Source organism: Diuraphis noxia, unplaced genomic scaffold (assembly GCF_037042655.1).
Source record: "Diuraphis noxia isolate RWA-SAM2 unplaced genomic scaffold, SU_Dnox_SAM2 contig0002, whole genome shotgun sequence".
NCBI lineage: Eukaryota > Metazoa > Arthropoda > Insecta > Hemiptera > Aphididae > Diuraphis > Diuraphis noxia.
The window spans coordinates 34,628,796-34,647,653 of record NW_028301712.1 but is presented as its reverse complement, the minus strand read 5'-3'; the positions used below and the strand labels follow the sequence as shown (position 1 = coordinate 34,647,653).

The window sequence follows — 18,858 nt, the reverse complement described above, 5'->3', positions numbered from 1 at the left end:
TATAAATATATTACGACAAATAAAATTACGTTTTTTTTAAATCTCACGGTTATGATAGTATTATGCGCGTGTGTGTTCGTGTTTGTAAATCTTTTTCGAGACTGGCGTGGTCGAAAATGTACCATTTTGAATAACTAACATTTGATTAATATTAAATATTAGTTTATGAAAATTTGGAAAAGTGAATTATGGAGAGGAGCGATGACGAAGATAATTTGAAAAGTTAATCAAAAAGTGTGGCAGCTATCCAAAATGTGTATATAAGACTAATTCGAAAGCTTTAGGTAATTCTAGGACCTATAGTTTTATTTTCTTCATACTGAAAACGATCTTTTGTCTTCACATGATGTTCCAAACTTATAAAAATTGTTAGATGTATTTTGAAAGCTATGTTTACTTATTTTTGCAATATTTGCTTTAGTTGTCACTGTTTTTATATTTATATGCTTCGCTAACGTTTAATTGACTGCAAACATTTGATTTCGGTTCTCGGAAGCTCTTAAAAATTGAAACTTATTTACAACATATGACGTGTATATTGTAATGGTATCCTATTGATTGGTCCTGACTTAAACATTCAATTGTATTTTAAGTTTTTCACTACATTACAGTAAGTATCGAAAAACTTCCAAATTTTAAAATTGAATTCATGGTACCTTCCAAATAGAGTACCACATCATTCACCATCCGATGGATATATAAAGTTTGACAAGGTTGTGGGATGGGCGTGTATTTTATCGTGCCAACTAGCACCTACATAAAGTGTGTGTGTCGGATATAGTGCCGTTGGTTTGACGGGAAATTTTAAACAGTCGAGGAACTTATCTTTGGGTTTGGTTTTCGCGTCACGCGTAATGTGTCTGTGTTCGAATCGCGGGTTGCGTGCAGCGCGTCGTATACGATATTATATCATGTCCATCGATATTATGGGCGTGATTGTTCGGGTACGGCGACTACGATGACAATAATATATCAGGGGGAAATAAAATAAAAATATAAAAAGGAAAATCGATTTTTTTTCCTTTTATTTTATTCGTTTTTGTTTTGCTGTACACAATAACATTCATGAATCGAATACCGTTCTCTTAGTGTTCTTTAACAACGCAAATCTAATTATGAAGTATAAGAGTCAGAATTGGGACTCGGAAAAATGAGTAACGTCGACGTGCATAGAGATAATTCGAGAGTTGTAAGTTGTAGTCGTGCTTTTAATATTTATAAAGTAAGGAATCTGCTGTTTTTATTTAAGATTGTGCTCTCGACAAGTTTTTTAATATGTGTTGAAATCGAAATTTTACTGTAGTACAAGACATAACTTCAAACAATTAACTCGATAATCTGTGATCTCTAATCTGAATAATATCATAAAGTTATAATGATTAATGATTTGGCTTAATATTTAACTATTTTATTTATGTAGAACTTGTTGTAATCCCTATGAAGTCGTCGGATATATTTCGGGATGGGTACAAAAACTCACCGTGTTTCAAAACTCGTTTAGACGTCTCGTCCATACTCCGCGAGAAATGTACCTACGTCGACAACACAGAATCGTTTGCTGCATTTTATTATAATATTATGATAATCGCTCTGTGCGTATATCGGCAAGTCCGTGACGTCGTCGGATTGCGTCATGCCGTCGGGCATGGCATGTAGGGTGGTGGTCGTTTGCTGTACGTTTCTCGTAATATTATACTTTTACACCAACCCCCCAATCACTCTCTTTCACACACACATACACGCATATGCACATACATATATGCACACGCACTCGTACAACAATCGATGAGTTACAGTGACGTCACGAACGCGTGTTTTCGTCTCAACCTCTTCTGCATGCCCAATCTCCCACTAGAATGCGACCCCTCGCGCCTCCCCGCAGCTACCACCGCTTCGGCGTACAGGTCGTGTCGGACGATCGGGTGGACGATTATGACATCATATTATATACACGGAAAACAGTTCGGAAACTAATCCAAAATATCCGGCTTCGGCGGGGGTGGCCAATTGAATCTGACACCGTCGGCGCTAGTGTGTGTGTGTGTGTTAGGTGAAATTGGATTATTCTCTATAGTTTGATTGAGAGCGGCGGTGGCACCTGTAGAAAGTCGTTAATAACGACAGATTATTTTCCTCGTCGGTTCGGTTAGTGTTTTTCCTCTCTGACATCCATTTAAATATACATGTATCCAAATCGAAAATCGAAAATCCAATCAGATATATGAATATTAGGTATACCTTATTGTAGACAGCGCTACAATAGCTAGTCCCGGTTATTAAATTATGATGCACTATATCGATATATTAGTATAATATCGTGATAAAAGAAGTGCGGTAACAGAGGTATAAGTGGTGATTGATGGTTCAATGGTTGAACGATTGTAACGGAGGATAAATATGAGTTATATTTTGTTTCAAAACGCCTATATCGCGGTGAGCAGGACATTATGCGAACTTCAATATTATTGTTTTCGTTCACGGTCTTAACTGTCTGTTTCTTTTTTTGTCCTTGGTATTTCCGTTAAAGTCATTAGATATTAATATATTTTTTATTGCCAGGAAAACGAGTAAAAAATGATACTTTTGTCTCGTTTTGAAACACTCTGTCCTCGCCCGCCCTCTCAGATTATGTTTATGGCGATGAACGAGAAAACAATGTTTATTCGGGAAGTTCTGGAGACGCTGCCATAACGCCTTTTCAACATGTATCTAAGGCTGTCATTGGCCGCAGGACACGAAAAATACATATAAAGGACAAACACGACAAGAGAAACGTATACGCTATAATAACTACCCCGGGGAAAAACATAGAAAGATAAAATTTCCTAAGGAAAATATACGTCCAGAGAAATGTAGGATCTAAAAAATAAAACATTCTACAAAAAAAAAAGTATAAGAACGAAACCGTTCTTTGCAAGCGAATTTATATTAAAAATATTGTGTTCAAAATTTGATCATAAGTAACGTTCTTGCAGATTCGTCATTTTAATTATCACAAAAATGTTTTTTTCCATCATGCGTAATAATTGCTCGATGTCATTAATGTTGGTACACCTTGATATAATTCAATTTATTTGTTAATTAACACGAATGACTGTAATTTGTTTAATTTATACATCGAGTTTTGCCCGTTTTACGTTTGTCATTTTTGCATAAATAACTCATGTGTTAATTACTTATTAGTTTTCTGTTTGTATGTATAAATAGGTAATAATAAGAATAAAAAAGAATCTAAGTGGAAAGCATGCAAAAGTAAATTATATAAGTATGACGATTTCAATTATAATTTATAAATACTTGTTTAAGAGTAAACTTAATTTTAGTTTCATTTAGAGATAAATTGTATGAAACTACAAAATTTTCCAATTATATCAAATATTTATTGGATGTTTTTTTCATTTAATACTTTAATCATGTATTTCTGATTTGCTAGTGATTAATTGAAAATTAAATTTTTAATGAATTATACGTTTTATGATATTTTATTTGTGAATAACTTATCAAATTAGAATGAAACTCAATAATGATTTTCAAGCTCATAGGTTCGGTTATACAATATTATCATTAGATTGATGTTGAAATTGACATTGACTGTTTTAGGTTTTAAAAAAACGCTAAATGTATTTGTTTTACAATTTAAAAAAAAGCTCTGCTCTTCAACTCCAATGGAGTTTTCTGTTGAGAAATTGTATTTCATTAGTATTTTGCGTAATTAAAAGTTGAAAATTATCTGTACTTAAATAACAATCGGGAAAAACAATAAAAGGGAATATTTACAGAACACAAGATTAATATTTTTTTTTATTGTTGTAGTTAATAATTAACAATCGTTGAGACATGAAATGTTCAATCAATTCAGGTTTAATATATTATGATACAATTTTCAAAATATTATTTTTTGTGTTATATATTTGAAAATGTTTACTTTTTAATATTTGCTTTAGATTTGCTTGTGATAGGTACCTACAATTTTAAAACAAGTTCGAAAAGCTCACACTGCGATCGTGCTAAATTCCCGGTTTTCAAACGTATTTCAATACAACGCAATAAATTATAATTCCATATACAATTGTATTGTGTAACTACGGACAATAAATAAATAAAAATCAACAATATTTATCAACAATTGTAACTATGTTTGCAGGTAACTAACGGACGGGTGGACATGCACAATGGGGATATAAAGAGTACTAAACATATGTTCAGAAACCTAAAAAACCACATACAATTTTATTTCAAGGTTTCTCAGGAGTGATTTTTCTAATACTAAAATATCAAGATTACTGGGTCTCATTTTTTTTAATTAGGATTAATTTAAAATTTAAAATTTAAAATTTAAAATTTAAAAGTTAAAATCATGAATTAAATTGGTAGCTTTTCGCTCAGAACCGTTTTTCATCGTATACAATGATTAATCATTGAATTCAAATTTAACAAACTTATTACTGTGACCTACTGACAAAGTACCTTCATTAGACATATTTTTAAATTTGTAATAGTACTTAAAATATAATTACCTACCTATTGCTTATTCATATAACATAAATACTTCGTTTTAAATTTTTAAAACGATAAAAATATTATCTGTTATATATTATTTGTAATTTGCTATCTAAATATTTTTAATATAGGAAACGTGATCCATCATTCTCCATGTGTATGCACCTAATTTATCGGAGATTGATTGTTAATGTAAGCTGATTGAATTTTGTGGTTGTAAAAATTTCAAAGATGTTTTTTTCCTAACAAGATCCGCACACATTACAAATATTGAATAAACTCCTCATGTGATTCAGTTCAGATTCATTTATTGAATGTGATGATTTATCACTATGAATATTAAAATGACAATATTCTTTTTTCGTATCCGTCAAACGATCTCCATCAATAAATATCCGAATAAAAAAATAACATACTTTAGTATTTTGTTATTGAAAAGCGGAAGCCATTAAAATTACATTTTCGAGATGTTTGTTTAATTCACTTTAACACGAAACACTAATTTATCATGACTTAATAAAATATGTTGACTGAAAATATGATTCAAGTATGATCAACGTGATTGCGGTGGACCTGGTTACTATTGTTTTTGAAAATTGTTATAAATCTTTTTTCTAAGAAACACAAATTATTGAATATATTATTATACTTAATTACTTTTATGATTGATGAACCGTTGATAATGGCGAAACATATTATTATTTTGTTTGATATAATATTGCTTGAAGAAAGACAGAAACGTAATGAGAATTTAATTATGATGGTTTATTAAAACCAAATGCATTGTGAAATAATGGTAATGATAAACAGATAGTACTGGCGCCTATAGTGTATAGTTTTATTAAAAATATAGAAAAAAAAAAACGATTTTTTTAATTTAAAAATAGTTATTTTATTGAAGCAATAAATGAAAATAAATATATTACTATATTTTAATACACTACGACTAAATTCATGCGTCTAAGTTCATTATACTATAATATTACATATCATAAATACATATCATAATTTGTCATAGGTAATCAATCGATGTTATAATTTTATTTTTTTTCGTTTAATGCGATGAAAACTCATCAGTGTTCTTACTATAGACGAAGTTCTATTATTATTATGTTTTGTTGCGATATATTCTTTGGTATTTGCTATTGCATCGCCGGTCACCATCTCTTTCGTGATTTTGATTTTTACACGCACGTTCACATACACCGACTTGAACATTCTGTAAAGCACTGATGAAAACGCTTATAATTGTTTATGGAAAGATTCATGAATGTACACTTCACCTATTATTTGTATTTTTTTAAAGATTTTATATATTTAAACAAAAAACGAGCATAATATACTTAAATCGTAATGCTTGCGTATAACTTAGGCTGTTCAATAGCATAAACAGAAACGAAGTATTATTATAATCAGAGTTTACTGCGGTGTTTGTTTTTGATTTTGACACAGTTCACGTACAATATTTTGTACACGTATGCACTGTGTTATGATAATACCTAATCAAATAATTTCTAGTCGTTTGTAAAATAATACATAATTATGTTACTTTTTTTACATCCAATTGTTTCATAAATAACGTGTGTGTTGTTTTTAGAAATGTCGTATTTCGTCTAAGGTTGAACATACAACCAGCAATTTATTCGTGAGTTGTGCGATGGTGTAGGGGATTTATACTTCATAGTCATAACGAGTTGTTTACCGTTCACCTCCGATTTTCAACTTACTTGCAAATTTTAAATCGTCTCGCGTCGTCGTCATCACTGCTCGGTACAGGGATTGGGGTAGAGTCCTATTCAGTTGAGTTAAAAAAAAAAATATATATATATTTATTTATAAACAAGTATTATGTACCTATTATTTTAATATACTTATATATAGGTATAAAAATATTATGAATTTGATATCAATTTTAAATACAAATTATGAATATTTCAAAAGATTTAACAGTTATCGCTATCAATGTTAATAAATCATACGACTTTTCAGGTTAGGTAAATGAGTTTTTTTTGTATCGTATAATAATGTAATGAATATGATTCCAATATTTTTTTTTAATTAGTTTTATCGTTATACATTTTATAATATAATATGCTTTACATATTATGCACAATAATTAATACTTTTATCTCTATTAGAATCTATAGAGCTTAATTTTATAGCAGTCTAACCGTTTTTCGGCTCGATTACAATTTCTCGGTTGTCGTGACTTATGATTACACATTTAATCTGCAATTGTTGGTAGAGACGTCGGGTATAACTGTTATTATTATTTCGCGTGTGTCGTGTTACATATATAAACGAAACCTACTATTATATTTCTAAGTAAAACAGTTTTACAATTGTCAACCGTTTTCTTTTAAATGTAGTATATTATCCACAAAGATAATACTAAATACGTGTAAAAACTCACAAAGTGAAATGGGCTTATCGTATTTCTAAAATGTATGAAGTTATAATGTGAATGTTAAAACAGGCAACAAGTCATATATTTTGGTCTTAGAGTTTTCCCTGGAAATAAACATAGGTCTAAAGTTTAATCTTGAAAGTATATTTTGAACATATACAAATGTGAACTTAAGTAGGCTGATATTATGTAATACGATTGTTATTAAAAAATATTATTTCTTATGAAATTATAGTAGTTTATTGTTTAGTAGTGTTTTGTACACCAATTAATACAATAAATATTACAATACAGGATAATATTGTTGTTAAATTATTTGACCAGATGGAATTGTACAGATCTGTAAGAATTTTCTAGTATAATATTATTTGTTTTCAAAGGAAATATTTAAATTTCATTTAAAATACTCTTAAAACTTTAATATAGTCATGTATAAAAGCTTATTTAATTATTAAGTGGTCTATTACATTCACTTAACTATTTAGCAATAACGAGAATTTTAGATATATTTTAGCTCTTGTTTAGAATAATTGAAGTGTAGCGTATCTTAGATTAACCAAATATTGTGAAATTGCATAGAAACGTTGATTAAAATAACGATTATAATATGTTAATTAATTTACATTAGGTAATTTATCATGTAACTAGTTTATGCGTACAATACAATGTTATGTATTGTAATACGATTATGTAGGTGTCTACTTTCACAATAAATTGTTCAAAGCTTTTCTCTCTTGTCCTATTATTTTATGGTGACATTAATGTTTTCCTTTTTGTTTTTATCACACTTTTTTTCATCAATGTTTCACAACTGACACCATTAGTTACATTAAATTTATAATTTATTTTAATTAGGCTAAGGTTAGCTAAAGTAAATTTTACTAGAACAAAAGAGACAAAAAAAAATATATGATAAGTTTAAATCGAGTACTTAATATTTATGTACAATTTTTGCATGCTACTAAGTGAAATATCATTGATCAACGATAAAAGTTAATTACCTTACTGATAACTTATTTGTATTGCATAATTTATATGTGCATGTAAAAAGTGTTTGGATATTTAATAAAAAAAATTTCATTGTGGTCCATTAAAACACACGTAATTATTTTCTTTCAATATTCTTTTAATATCATATTGATACATTTTCATGAGAGTTAGGTATTATAGTATAACAGTTATTTTGATTGGTAGGTACTTGAGAATAGTTTAATGACGTAAGATAGTTAAGACTGTTTTTATAACTCTACACAGTCTACATGTTAGGAATTCAATTGTGAGCTGTGATCTTACATAAAACAAACACCCTTGTTATTAGCAAAATAAAAGCGATAAAATCTAGGAAATGGAAATATGCCATTAAAAATAAACACTGACTCATTAACCAGTTTAGTGAGTCGAGCTGATGATTTTTTTTCCTGTAGGTATGTAAGTACTCTTATAGTTGTACTATATATAAATCGGGACCAACCTGTTTAAGTCCAATAGGTGAATGAGTTCATATTAACGATGACCCCTGGATTAAATAAACGGTGACTACAGTATTTATATATACAATATATATGTGTATAAATACAATATATGTATATATTTATAAATACATATTATAATATGTATTACTGTGTTAATTGCTGGCATTTTAATACAGATACGTGAAATAAAGCGTTGCAATTGAATTTATAATATTTGTTTAATACGGCGTTTTTTGTAGGCAATTGTGGTACATACGTGTTCAGGTTGAATTTTATATTTTGGTTTGGTAAGGGAAAAATGCCAATATAATAGTTTTTGTAGTTTTATTAAGAATGCTAGATTTAATCTTGTTATAATTTTATAAAAAAAAATTATTTTGAACAAAAAAATTATATTAACCTGTAGTATATATTCTATGATTTAAGCATGGAATATCACATTTGGCATATGTCCACCTCGGATTCACAGGCAAGCTTCTGTTTGGATCACGAAATTTGGTATCACTTGCTGACACATCTCCTGGTCACCCCTTGGTCATACCACTGCACGGTAACAGAATATTATTATTCTGTGTCATGGCTACAAACAGAACCGGAGAGTTAATAGATAACAATTATAAAAGAAACGTTTCAGCCAATACACAAAATAAAAAATGCCGGGAAAATTAAATCCGGCGTTATTAATGAAACACCCTATATTTGTATTTTTGATTAACTTGTTGAAGAACTTAATGATTACCTAAAAGTATAGATTATATGCTTAGGTACAACGTTTAAACGAATGTTACTTCCTTCACCAACATTATTTAGTCGGTGATTAGTTATTTTATTTTGTATTTAATTCAAAATACAATATAAATTATAAAAATATAATAAACAATTTTTCAAGAAAAACTTACATATATTATATTATAATATATTTATTGATAAAAAATAAGTGAAGGCGCAAAAGTCAAATATGTCAGCGGTAAAAATGAAGTAAAATAATAGGTATTGAAAAAAATGGGGCTTCAATTTAATTTTGTGTGTATTAGCGGCCCGTATGGGCTAAGATAAAGGAGAATCGGATAAAAAAGTTTAAGTAGACAACGGGTTGACGGAGCGAAAGTTTGACGTAGTCTGGTGAGTAGGGCTTCTGATATTGTTTATTTAAAGAAAACATAGTTTGCACATGCGTAAATCTGTTTAATACCTCTATACAACTCTACTTAATAATATTATGAATAATTCAAACCTCCAGTTGCTTTTATTGTTTATAATAGTATTAATGAACTTAATGTAACTTAATTAAATTATTTCAAATCTATTATACCTATCTAGTATCGTATGCTAATTTATTCATTATTTTACCCTTAGTTAAACAAGGGTAAAATGATAATAATTATGAATGTGATCATTGTACTGTTTTGGGTTTTTGGATGCTATCCAATAATGAATATAATTGAATAATTCGTTTGTTATACTATATCACAGTGGAATTATGATTTTATAAGCGTTGCATGACTAAAACAGTCCTTGGCAACAAAATTATGTCTTTTGTAATTTTACAATGACTAAAATCATCCATAAATATTTAATAAATTCTGTTATTGTATGCGTATGTTCAATTATTTGAATTTAATTATTTAAATACTAATACTGTTTCTAATTTCGATACTAAAAATATGTTCGATTTCTAGGTTAGGTTATTTTAGGTTATTGTGAATATTTCAAATTAAAATGTAGGTATGATAAGTTTTAACTTTAAATTATAAAAAAAAATTATAAAGTTAAATAATATACTATATCCAAGAAACATATTTAATTTAGATTTGATCGATTTAAAGCTATATTATACTTTTGTTCTGTTAGAATTTTGAATTCGAAATTGTTATTAGAGGCGTAATCATTTCTAAATGAATTTTAAGTATATTAACGTTATAGATGCTCACCCTTATATGATTGTAAATTCAATCATTTATAAACCTATTGGATTATTGACGAATTTTATTGGTGAACGCTAATGATGACATACTAAAATGAAATACGGTTTAAATTTTATTTTAGTTTGGTAGTCAACAAAATATTATCAATTGATTGCACAATTTAATGGCTTTATTATTATGGAATTTATTGTGAGTTCAAATTTGGTCTGAATAATCATAAAACTTTCCAAATCAAAAATATTTGTTAGTTATAATGTTGTAATAATGTCATTGATTGTACATGATTGTTTCAGAAATGTCCTGAAGGAGTGGTGCATGAAGATCTGTTCAAAGATATCTACTCCAAATTTTTTCCACACGGAAGTAAGTACAATAAAATACAATTACTTTTTTGGTAGAGCATTTTGATTTCTAATTACATTTCAAAAGACATATTTGTATATAAGTATTATATTATTGTCTTAAAAACATTTATAATACATAATTATATGTTTCTAATATTCATAAGTTTCTTATTGGATAATTCAAACTAAGTATATTTATTTATTTATAGATTCGAATTTATATGCTCATTTTGTGTTCAAAGCATTTGATGTCAAGAGTAATGGTGCAATTAGTTTTAAAGTAAGTTTGTGTTTTACTTACTTGATAATATATATTAACATCCGATGCGAATAATATTGCGTGCAGAATAAGCCCGTTATTAGAATATTAAAAGAAGTCATAAAAGTGTTTTTATATCCATTTTGCGGAAGCCATTTTATACCTTTCATATTCTAAATTATATTTATGTATATTAAGTAATTTATAATGGATATATTTATTGAAATCACATTCTCATATTATATACGTTGTCTACATTCCACACATGATTATAAGTTGTATAGACTTATAAATCTTATCTACGTTAAAATATTTTTTACTGTCATGTTATTTTTAACTTTATTACAATATATAAGTATAAAAACAAACATATGGCATTATATGTATATTGTATAGTCCGGCATAATTAATTCATAATGATTTTGGAACGGATAAAAACATTTATAATATATATTATATTATTTTAGTGTAGAAGAGTCTAATAAGAGTAATAAGAATTTTGTAAATAATGAACAGAAAATAAATTGGTTTTTTGAGAATATTTGATTTGCTCATTTAGATGTAAAGTTTGAATGAATACAATTTAAAGTTTTCAAAATTCAATAAGGCAGTAAAAATGTATAGGTACGCATAGTTTTTTTTATTTTACAAACAATTATTAAATATTCATTAAAAAATAAGAATAAATTAAATTTATTTCTATCAATAAAAGATTATATTTTCAATTTCATATATTTTAGTTTTCAGAATAATTTGTATACAATTTTTGTATGGTTAGTTCCTATTAAAAAGTTTTATGAATAATTATTGGATACAATTTATTCATATAAATTATGAATAGTAGCCATGTATAAATCGCTTCTGATCTTAGTCTTATGTATATATCCTTGATTATTTATTTTTTAATTCATAAGCAATTAAACTGTATGGTTCTAACGAATGCATTAGAATAATTACAATTCCAAGTTTAAATGTAATATTGAGAATGAAATCTACTTTCATCATCGAAATGTTTATGGTACGATTATATTAAATCTTTGATTCGCCATTATTACTAAATGCACGCTAAAAGGTTTTGTTCCAAAAAGACAATAGATGAAACCTTTTTTCGTTATCAAACAAATTATTGAAAATATTCCATTGTTACAATTTAATATTATTTAATTTCTGTAATATTTTCTAGAGTTGTAACGAATTATTTCATTTGGATATCGTAAATCTTCAAAATATATAGTCTGAACATTACTAACCAGCTGTCAACGATATAATATTTTGAAAATGTATTAAATATAATTATATAAATTAATTTTGTACGGTAAATTTGTTCGATGGGATTTTATTTGTATAGTTCGGTATTTATTATAATTTATATCACAAGCGAAAATAATTCAAATGCATATATCGTATGGGATTTATCGAAGCAAAAAAGTAATAAATCGACGTTCCCTCAACGATGACATAAGATGTGCAAACGTCGAATGGTTTAATAAATTTTTTTTTATTTTTTTTTTTTTTTTTTAGTATTTCATTGTATTCTGAATGTTTTGAGATGCCATTCATTTTCTTGCGTTAAACAATTCCAATATTATAGCTGTTGGGAGCTTGGCCTCTCTTCAGCTTTCCCTTTTCCCGGTGTTTAAAAGCGTTAAAACTATCGATCGCGGGTAAGATGATGAGCTCTCAAATTCTCGGCGTGAAACTTTTTACAGATACCGGTAGTATAATGTAAGCTTAAGTTTTATTTTGAATAAAATATCATAAATTGAAACGTAAGATATACGATTTACTAAAAATAAAAAAGCCTTTTCTCACCGATTGCTTGTGGGAACCGTATATTATATATGAGACGCACAACTGACCGCCGTGCCGTTTCGTCTAAGCGCTGACATAATTACATATTATTATATTCGATTAATTAAATTAACTATGCAGGACATGCTGATGACTCTATCTACTCTGCTTCGTGGGTCTATTTATGAGAAACTCAGGTGGACATTTAAGCTATACGATCTAAACGGCGACGGATGCATAACGAGGTCGGAGCTCAGTCAAATCGTGTTAGCCATCCACGAGCTGATGGGCAAAAGACCACAAGTACGTATAATATTTCAACTCGTATATTACGTGTATGTATATATTTACTATGTACTATGTATGCATGTATGTGTGAATGTGTCGTGTACTCGTGCGTGTGTATAAGCAAGCGAAGTATATATTTGCGTTATCTTAATGGATGTCTTACAGTTTCCTGAATAACTAAATATGAAAACTTTGTGCCGAGTGCCAACTAATATGCATTGCGATATAGGTGAAATATATATGCATATTATGTATCTAATAGAGCTGTTGTTAGTTAAGCGACGGATGCACGAAAGATAATATTATTCAAAATGTTTTCGAGAACAAATGTTGAAAAACTACGTGGAATGTACCATGAGTTTGAAAATATGGTTAATTTCAATGATTTAAATAAATTTAATTTTATAGGTGAAGTGAGATTTTATAGGAGGTGTTTGAAATTTGTCAAACTTATTAATAACTTCATAAAAATGAAACGAAATACTATTTACACATTTTGTCCCTTAAATAAATTAAATATAAATCAAATTCTTCTCATTTATATCATCAACTCAACTTGATTGATTAGTTCAAACAGTAAACATATTTTGTTTTTATTATATCATTTTAAATTGTGTATTAAAAACAATAACGCCAATAATAATAATAAATTATTTATTATTGATTTATTAATGAAGGAATATATTTTAAAATAGTAAAAAAAAGTTTCACCCCATATGTAACCAAAAATTAAATAAGTAAAATTGTAAAATGATTGAATAAAGAAAAAATACTGCTTGATTGATTTATTTTATATACATATATATCGATTAATTCTATAAATTTAAACAACAATCATTAACTATTTGAACCTAGATTTTTTTATTTGTATTTTCCAATTGATAAAAAATGTAATATTATGTTTTAAAATAAGTTAAATGTCATAAATAAATCTACTTAATTTCCACATACATTTTGTTGTTGCCAAAATATTTTATCACTATAGCATAACTTATTTGGTAGCTTTTGTACATACATATTATTTTAAAATAAGATATATGTTATGTACGTTTCGAATCCACAACATAAATTATATAAGAATTTATTAATTTGAGTTTAAAATTATATATTTTTGTTAGTTTATATTAGTTAAATACCTATGTGTTTAGTAAAAGATAAAGGCTATATATTTTAGATTCTGAGCGGAGCGAGAATGTATTGGTTTTACAAAGTTGTTTAATTCTTTTTTATTCTGTAAACACTTTTTCTCCCTCTAAATTTGCTGATAGTATCCACAGAGAGAGTCTCTACAATATTATGTATGAGTTTGGTTTCCCAAAAAAGTTAATAGCACTAACTAAAATGTGTATGGAAGGCACGAAGTACAGAGTAAGAACACAAAATGTAACATCGGGAACCCTTACAGTGGAAACCGGACTAAAAGGGGATGCTCTGTCACCAGTACTTTTCAACCTTGCCCTAGAGTAGGTAGTAAGAATACTACAGGACAATGAAGGTGGATTATTAATCGGTCAGAATAAGATACGGCTCCTTGGTTTCGCTGACGATTTAGATATAATAGGTGATTCGCTTGTAGACACAGCTAACGCAGCCAGAGTGTTAGAAGAAGCAGCGAATAAAATAGGGCTTGAAATAAATACCGAGAAAACAAAGATAATGGAACTAATTGAGAGTGGGGAGGATCCCAGTGGGACGGAGAATTTATCCTACGAAAAAGTTAGCGATTTTAAATATCTGGGAGCAACTTTAAGTACAAAGAATGATTGGTCAAAGGAAATAAGTATACGGATAAATAAAGCTCAAAAAACGTTCTACGCACTGACAAAATTCTTTACATCCAAAATTCTATCTAGGAAAACGAAAGCAAGACTGTACGTGACTATGATAAGACCCACTCTCACGTATGGTTGCGAAGCTTGGACAACGACCAAACAAACAGAGAGAAACCTGAGGACTTTTGAGCACAGAGTATGGAGGAAAATATGCGGACCTGTCCTCGATGAAACAACGGGGAATTGGCTGAGGAGGTACAACAGAGAGCTGTACGATATGTTGGAACTAGCACCGGTAACAAGCGTTATTAAGAGCCAAATAATACAATGGTTAGGTCACATAGTGAGAAGAAGAGAAAACGAAGTAGTCAGAGTAGCATTGGAATGGAAACCACATGGGAAAAGGTAGGCCTAGGAAAAGATGGATTGACGTGGTAGAAGAAGATTTAAAAACACTTGGAGTTGAAGATTGGAGAGAGACAGCCCAAGACAGAGATAGGTGGCGAAGTGTAGTAATGACGGCAAAAACTCTTAGAGAGTAGGAATGCCAGAAGAAGAAGAAGAAGAAGAAGAAACTTGCTCAAAAGTAGCATCTTTTTTAAAAGGTAATGTTCTTGAGCTGTTTAAAGAAGTCATTTTTTTTATAAGCATTTAAAGTTAAAATTTTGACTAAATACGTAAAAATTACAGCAATGTTTAAATTATCTTAGATAGCAAATATCACAAAAGGTTTTCTTTTTAAACCTAAGATTTTAAAATTTTTAATAATCTATAATATATCCTAGGCAGATAAACCGTCTCCACTCGAAATCGTTTTTTGTATACAATGACATAACATCATTGGATTCAAATTTAATTCCATTAATTACAGTAACTCACTTGTAACCTACTGTATAGCAGAGCGACATCCACGACTTACCCGCTTTTTTAACACTATGTTGTTACACTTAAATACATATCTAGATAAATGGTATAAAAACATTTAAATTATAACTTAAATGAAAAATTGTGATAAATAAATCATGAAATATATGCATTTTAAAAAGGCGGAATTATAATGTTGCGAGATTTATTGCACTTAATGTAATAATGTGTAATGGGTATTATAAATTATGGTTTACATGAAAATCTAAAGATTAAATTATTCCAAATTAATATACCACTTTGAATATAATAAATTGAATAATTATTTCCTAATTACCTAGTCATTAGTTAAGCTTAATATGTACAGATCTATGTATGTATTTTGATTAAAAAAATTAAAATTATAGTTTAATTTCATAGATTTTAGCCATATTATATAAGTATATCACTATGACGTAAGCACAAGAAAGTATTCTTTTATACAGCAATTACTTTAGTTTACACATTTTAACCATTAAAAGAATGAATAAAAATTATATAATAATAATAATTTGTCAAAACTGTTTAAAATAAACATTTATCTAATAAATCTTATCAATACACAGTGTAAATAAAAATTTACTTGCAAAATGTGCTTAAATATATGGCATAATGATTTATAATATGTATTGTACATTATACGAGTTTAAACTTAAAATTAATGATTATACGATATTTTTAATTTTTTAGATACACTTTGTATTGAATTACTTGTGACTTTAAAGATAAATAAATATCTAGGAGGTTAAAACTTAAATTGTATATGGAACGTGGTTTATATAAATTCTAATTTTGTTTTGTATTTGTTGTGGGGATTAATAAAGTTTGAAAAGATTTTCTTAGTCTCAAACTCATTAAGAAAAATATTACTTTTACAAAAAAAAATTTTGAATATTATTACCTTTTTGTGTGGATACTCTATTTATATTAAAACTATCTAATTTTTAACTTTTTTAATTTCTTTAAGTCGTATATATTTTAAATCATAATTTTATTATATTTCTAAACCAAACTTTATCCGCATAAACCACTTATAATAATATTTTAGAATTTTCTTTTTTTTAAATTAAATTTAAATAAACTCACAGACACTGTGACTATTGGGTGATTTGTATGATGTTAAATAACATAATATAGATGATAAGCGTTATATCTTGAAATGTCACGCATTTATGGGTTTCTACTGAATGGAAAAAAAATTGATTCAATGATTTCTACTATAATAGTTGATATTTATGAGTAATCAATATTATTAAACATAATGTATTTTGCAACTCAAGATTTCAGGAGAAAATAATTTGTAAAAAGAAATAAAACAGCATGTATAAGGTGTTTTATTGGATTTTGAATTAGATGGATTAGACGAATTAGTGATTAGTGCTTTGTGATGAAGATATAGGGGATAATTCAGTTATTGACCACGAGAACGTTGAGGAGATATGCTTTTTGGTGATATTAAATATTAATTTACTGAATGTTATGACATATTTCAATATTTGATTTGAGGTATGTTGTTGATTGAATCGAAAACAATTACTTTTTCTGGTCGGTTAGTAGTCTTAACAGATGATTTCCTTGTGAATATATCACTGTTTGTTATTATAATTGAATCACTAAATGTAAGAAGGAGGGCACACATGTCCAAATTTTATAATTTTTCAGGAGATACAAAAAACTTAATGCCTCTAGAATAAATCGAAGAAAATAATCAAACTAATTAAAATCATATATAAATTATACTGGTTTATAATATTCTGAAAAGTTTATATGAAATTTTATAAAATTGCATATCATACAATTATTTTAAGTTCTTGGACATGTGTCCTTTTTACAAAAATTGAAATTCTTAAATATTCAATGTAGGTACCTACAAAACTAATAGTAAGATACATAAAATAAGTTTAAAATTATAATTATTTTATTGATTTTTAATATAAACAATAAATAGGTAAATAATAAGCTATTAATAAATAATGTATGGAAAACTGTTTTAACATGTCTTAGGACACAAGATAACATGATCATTTTATAATATACCAGTAAATTGCACATGTGTTCCATTTGCACAGGACGATGTATTTGTTGAATCTAAACAAAAATCTATAAAAATGTGATTTTATGAAAATTATGGACTTGTGCCCTTCTTGCATTTAGCGATTCATATGAGTTTTTTGGTCAGAAACCAGGTTTGTATTTTGAGTACTTTGTATATTAAGATTATTATTTATTATTTTCGTTATTGATATGCTTGCGGTTAATTGCATTATAATTTTCAATTTCGGTGGTATTGGAAATATTATCTGAATGTTGTGTGTGGACTGCCAGACTGGGATAATACATAATTTATGGGACTGTGACATTATTTTATTTTTTTTATTTTCATTTATAAAGAAATAATATGTAATGTTTTATGTTTCAAATTATGTAATAGTTTTTTTTTTAAATATAATTATATAATTTCATGTTTACTGTCATTAAATCTTAAATATTTTAACATTTTTAATTAATGTATTTTAATTTTGTTAGGGCCGTGGTAGTACTAAATCCAAAGATCATACCGATATGGTTTTTCAAAAACTCGATATGAATCAAGATGGCGTGATTACGTTTGAAGAATTTATCGAATCATGCTTAAAGGTAATACCTACCCTGCACCCATTGCGTAATATTTTTAAATTATACATTATTTTATTTTATTATCAAAGAATATATAATTTATGATTTATTTATTGTTGGTTGAATGTCGACAGGACGAGGCAATCACGAAATCATTACAAGTTTTCGACTCCAGGTCCCTGTGATTGTCGCTATCCTCCACCGACTCCATGGAAGTATCACTTCTGTCATTTGATCAGTCTGCTGGTCAGTCGGAGGAGGAGCAATGCAGCCAACTACGGCAAGCAGACAACGATGAGTCTTCCCAAAATAATAGTTTCTTTAATTTCTAATGTACATAGCAATATAATATTATTTTAACGGCCATTTTGGTTAATATTCGGGAATATTATTTCCAAATGTATTTAGCCGTTACAATTGTAATATTCTGATTTGTGATTATCGGTTCAATTTTGTTCTATTAAAAGTGGCTTTCATATGGCGCCATTGTTGCTCGGTCCGTCCTATATATTGTTACCGTGTTAAACGTAGGTACATTATACTACATACCAAACATTCATGTATCGATCTTTGTAGATTTA

The 18,858-nt window shown here is 28.0% G+C and overlaps 1 protein-coding gene across 1 annotated transcript in view; it reads left to right on the top strand.

The window, feature by feature from the left end:
* The window catches only part of LOC107165257 (Kv channel-interacting protein 4), a 44,037-nt gene extending 25,278 nt beyond the window's left edge, over positions 1-18,759 (top strand). Inside the window, exons 3-7 of the mRNA XM_015513417.2 lie at positions 10,598-10,667; positions 10,858-10,928; positions 12,840-13,001; positions 18,188-18,298; positions 18,412-18,759. Coding sequence (XP_015368903.1) covers positions 10,598-10,667; positions 10,858-10,928; positions 12,840-13,001; positions 18,188-18,298; positions 18,412-18,462 — 465 coding nt within the window. The 3' untranslated portion in view covers positions 18,463-18,759. The remainder of the gene's footprint in view (positions 1-10,597; positions 10,668-10,857; positions 10,929-12,839; positions 13,002-18,187; positions 18,299-18,411) is intronic.
* Positions 18,760-18,858: the final 99 nt, after the last annotated feature.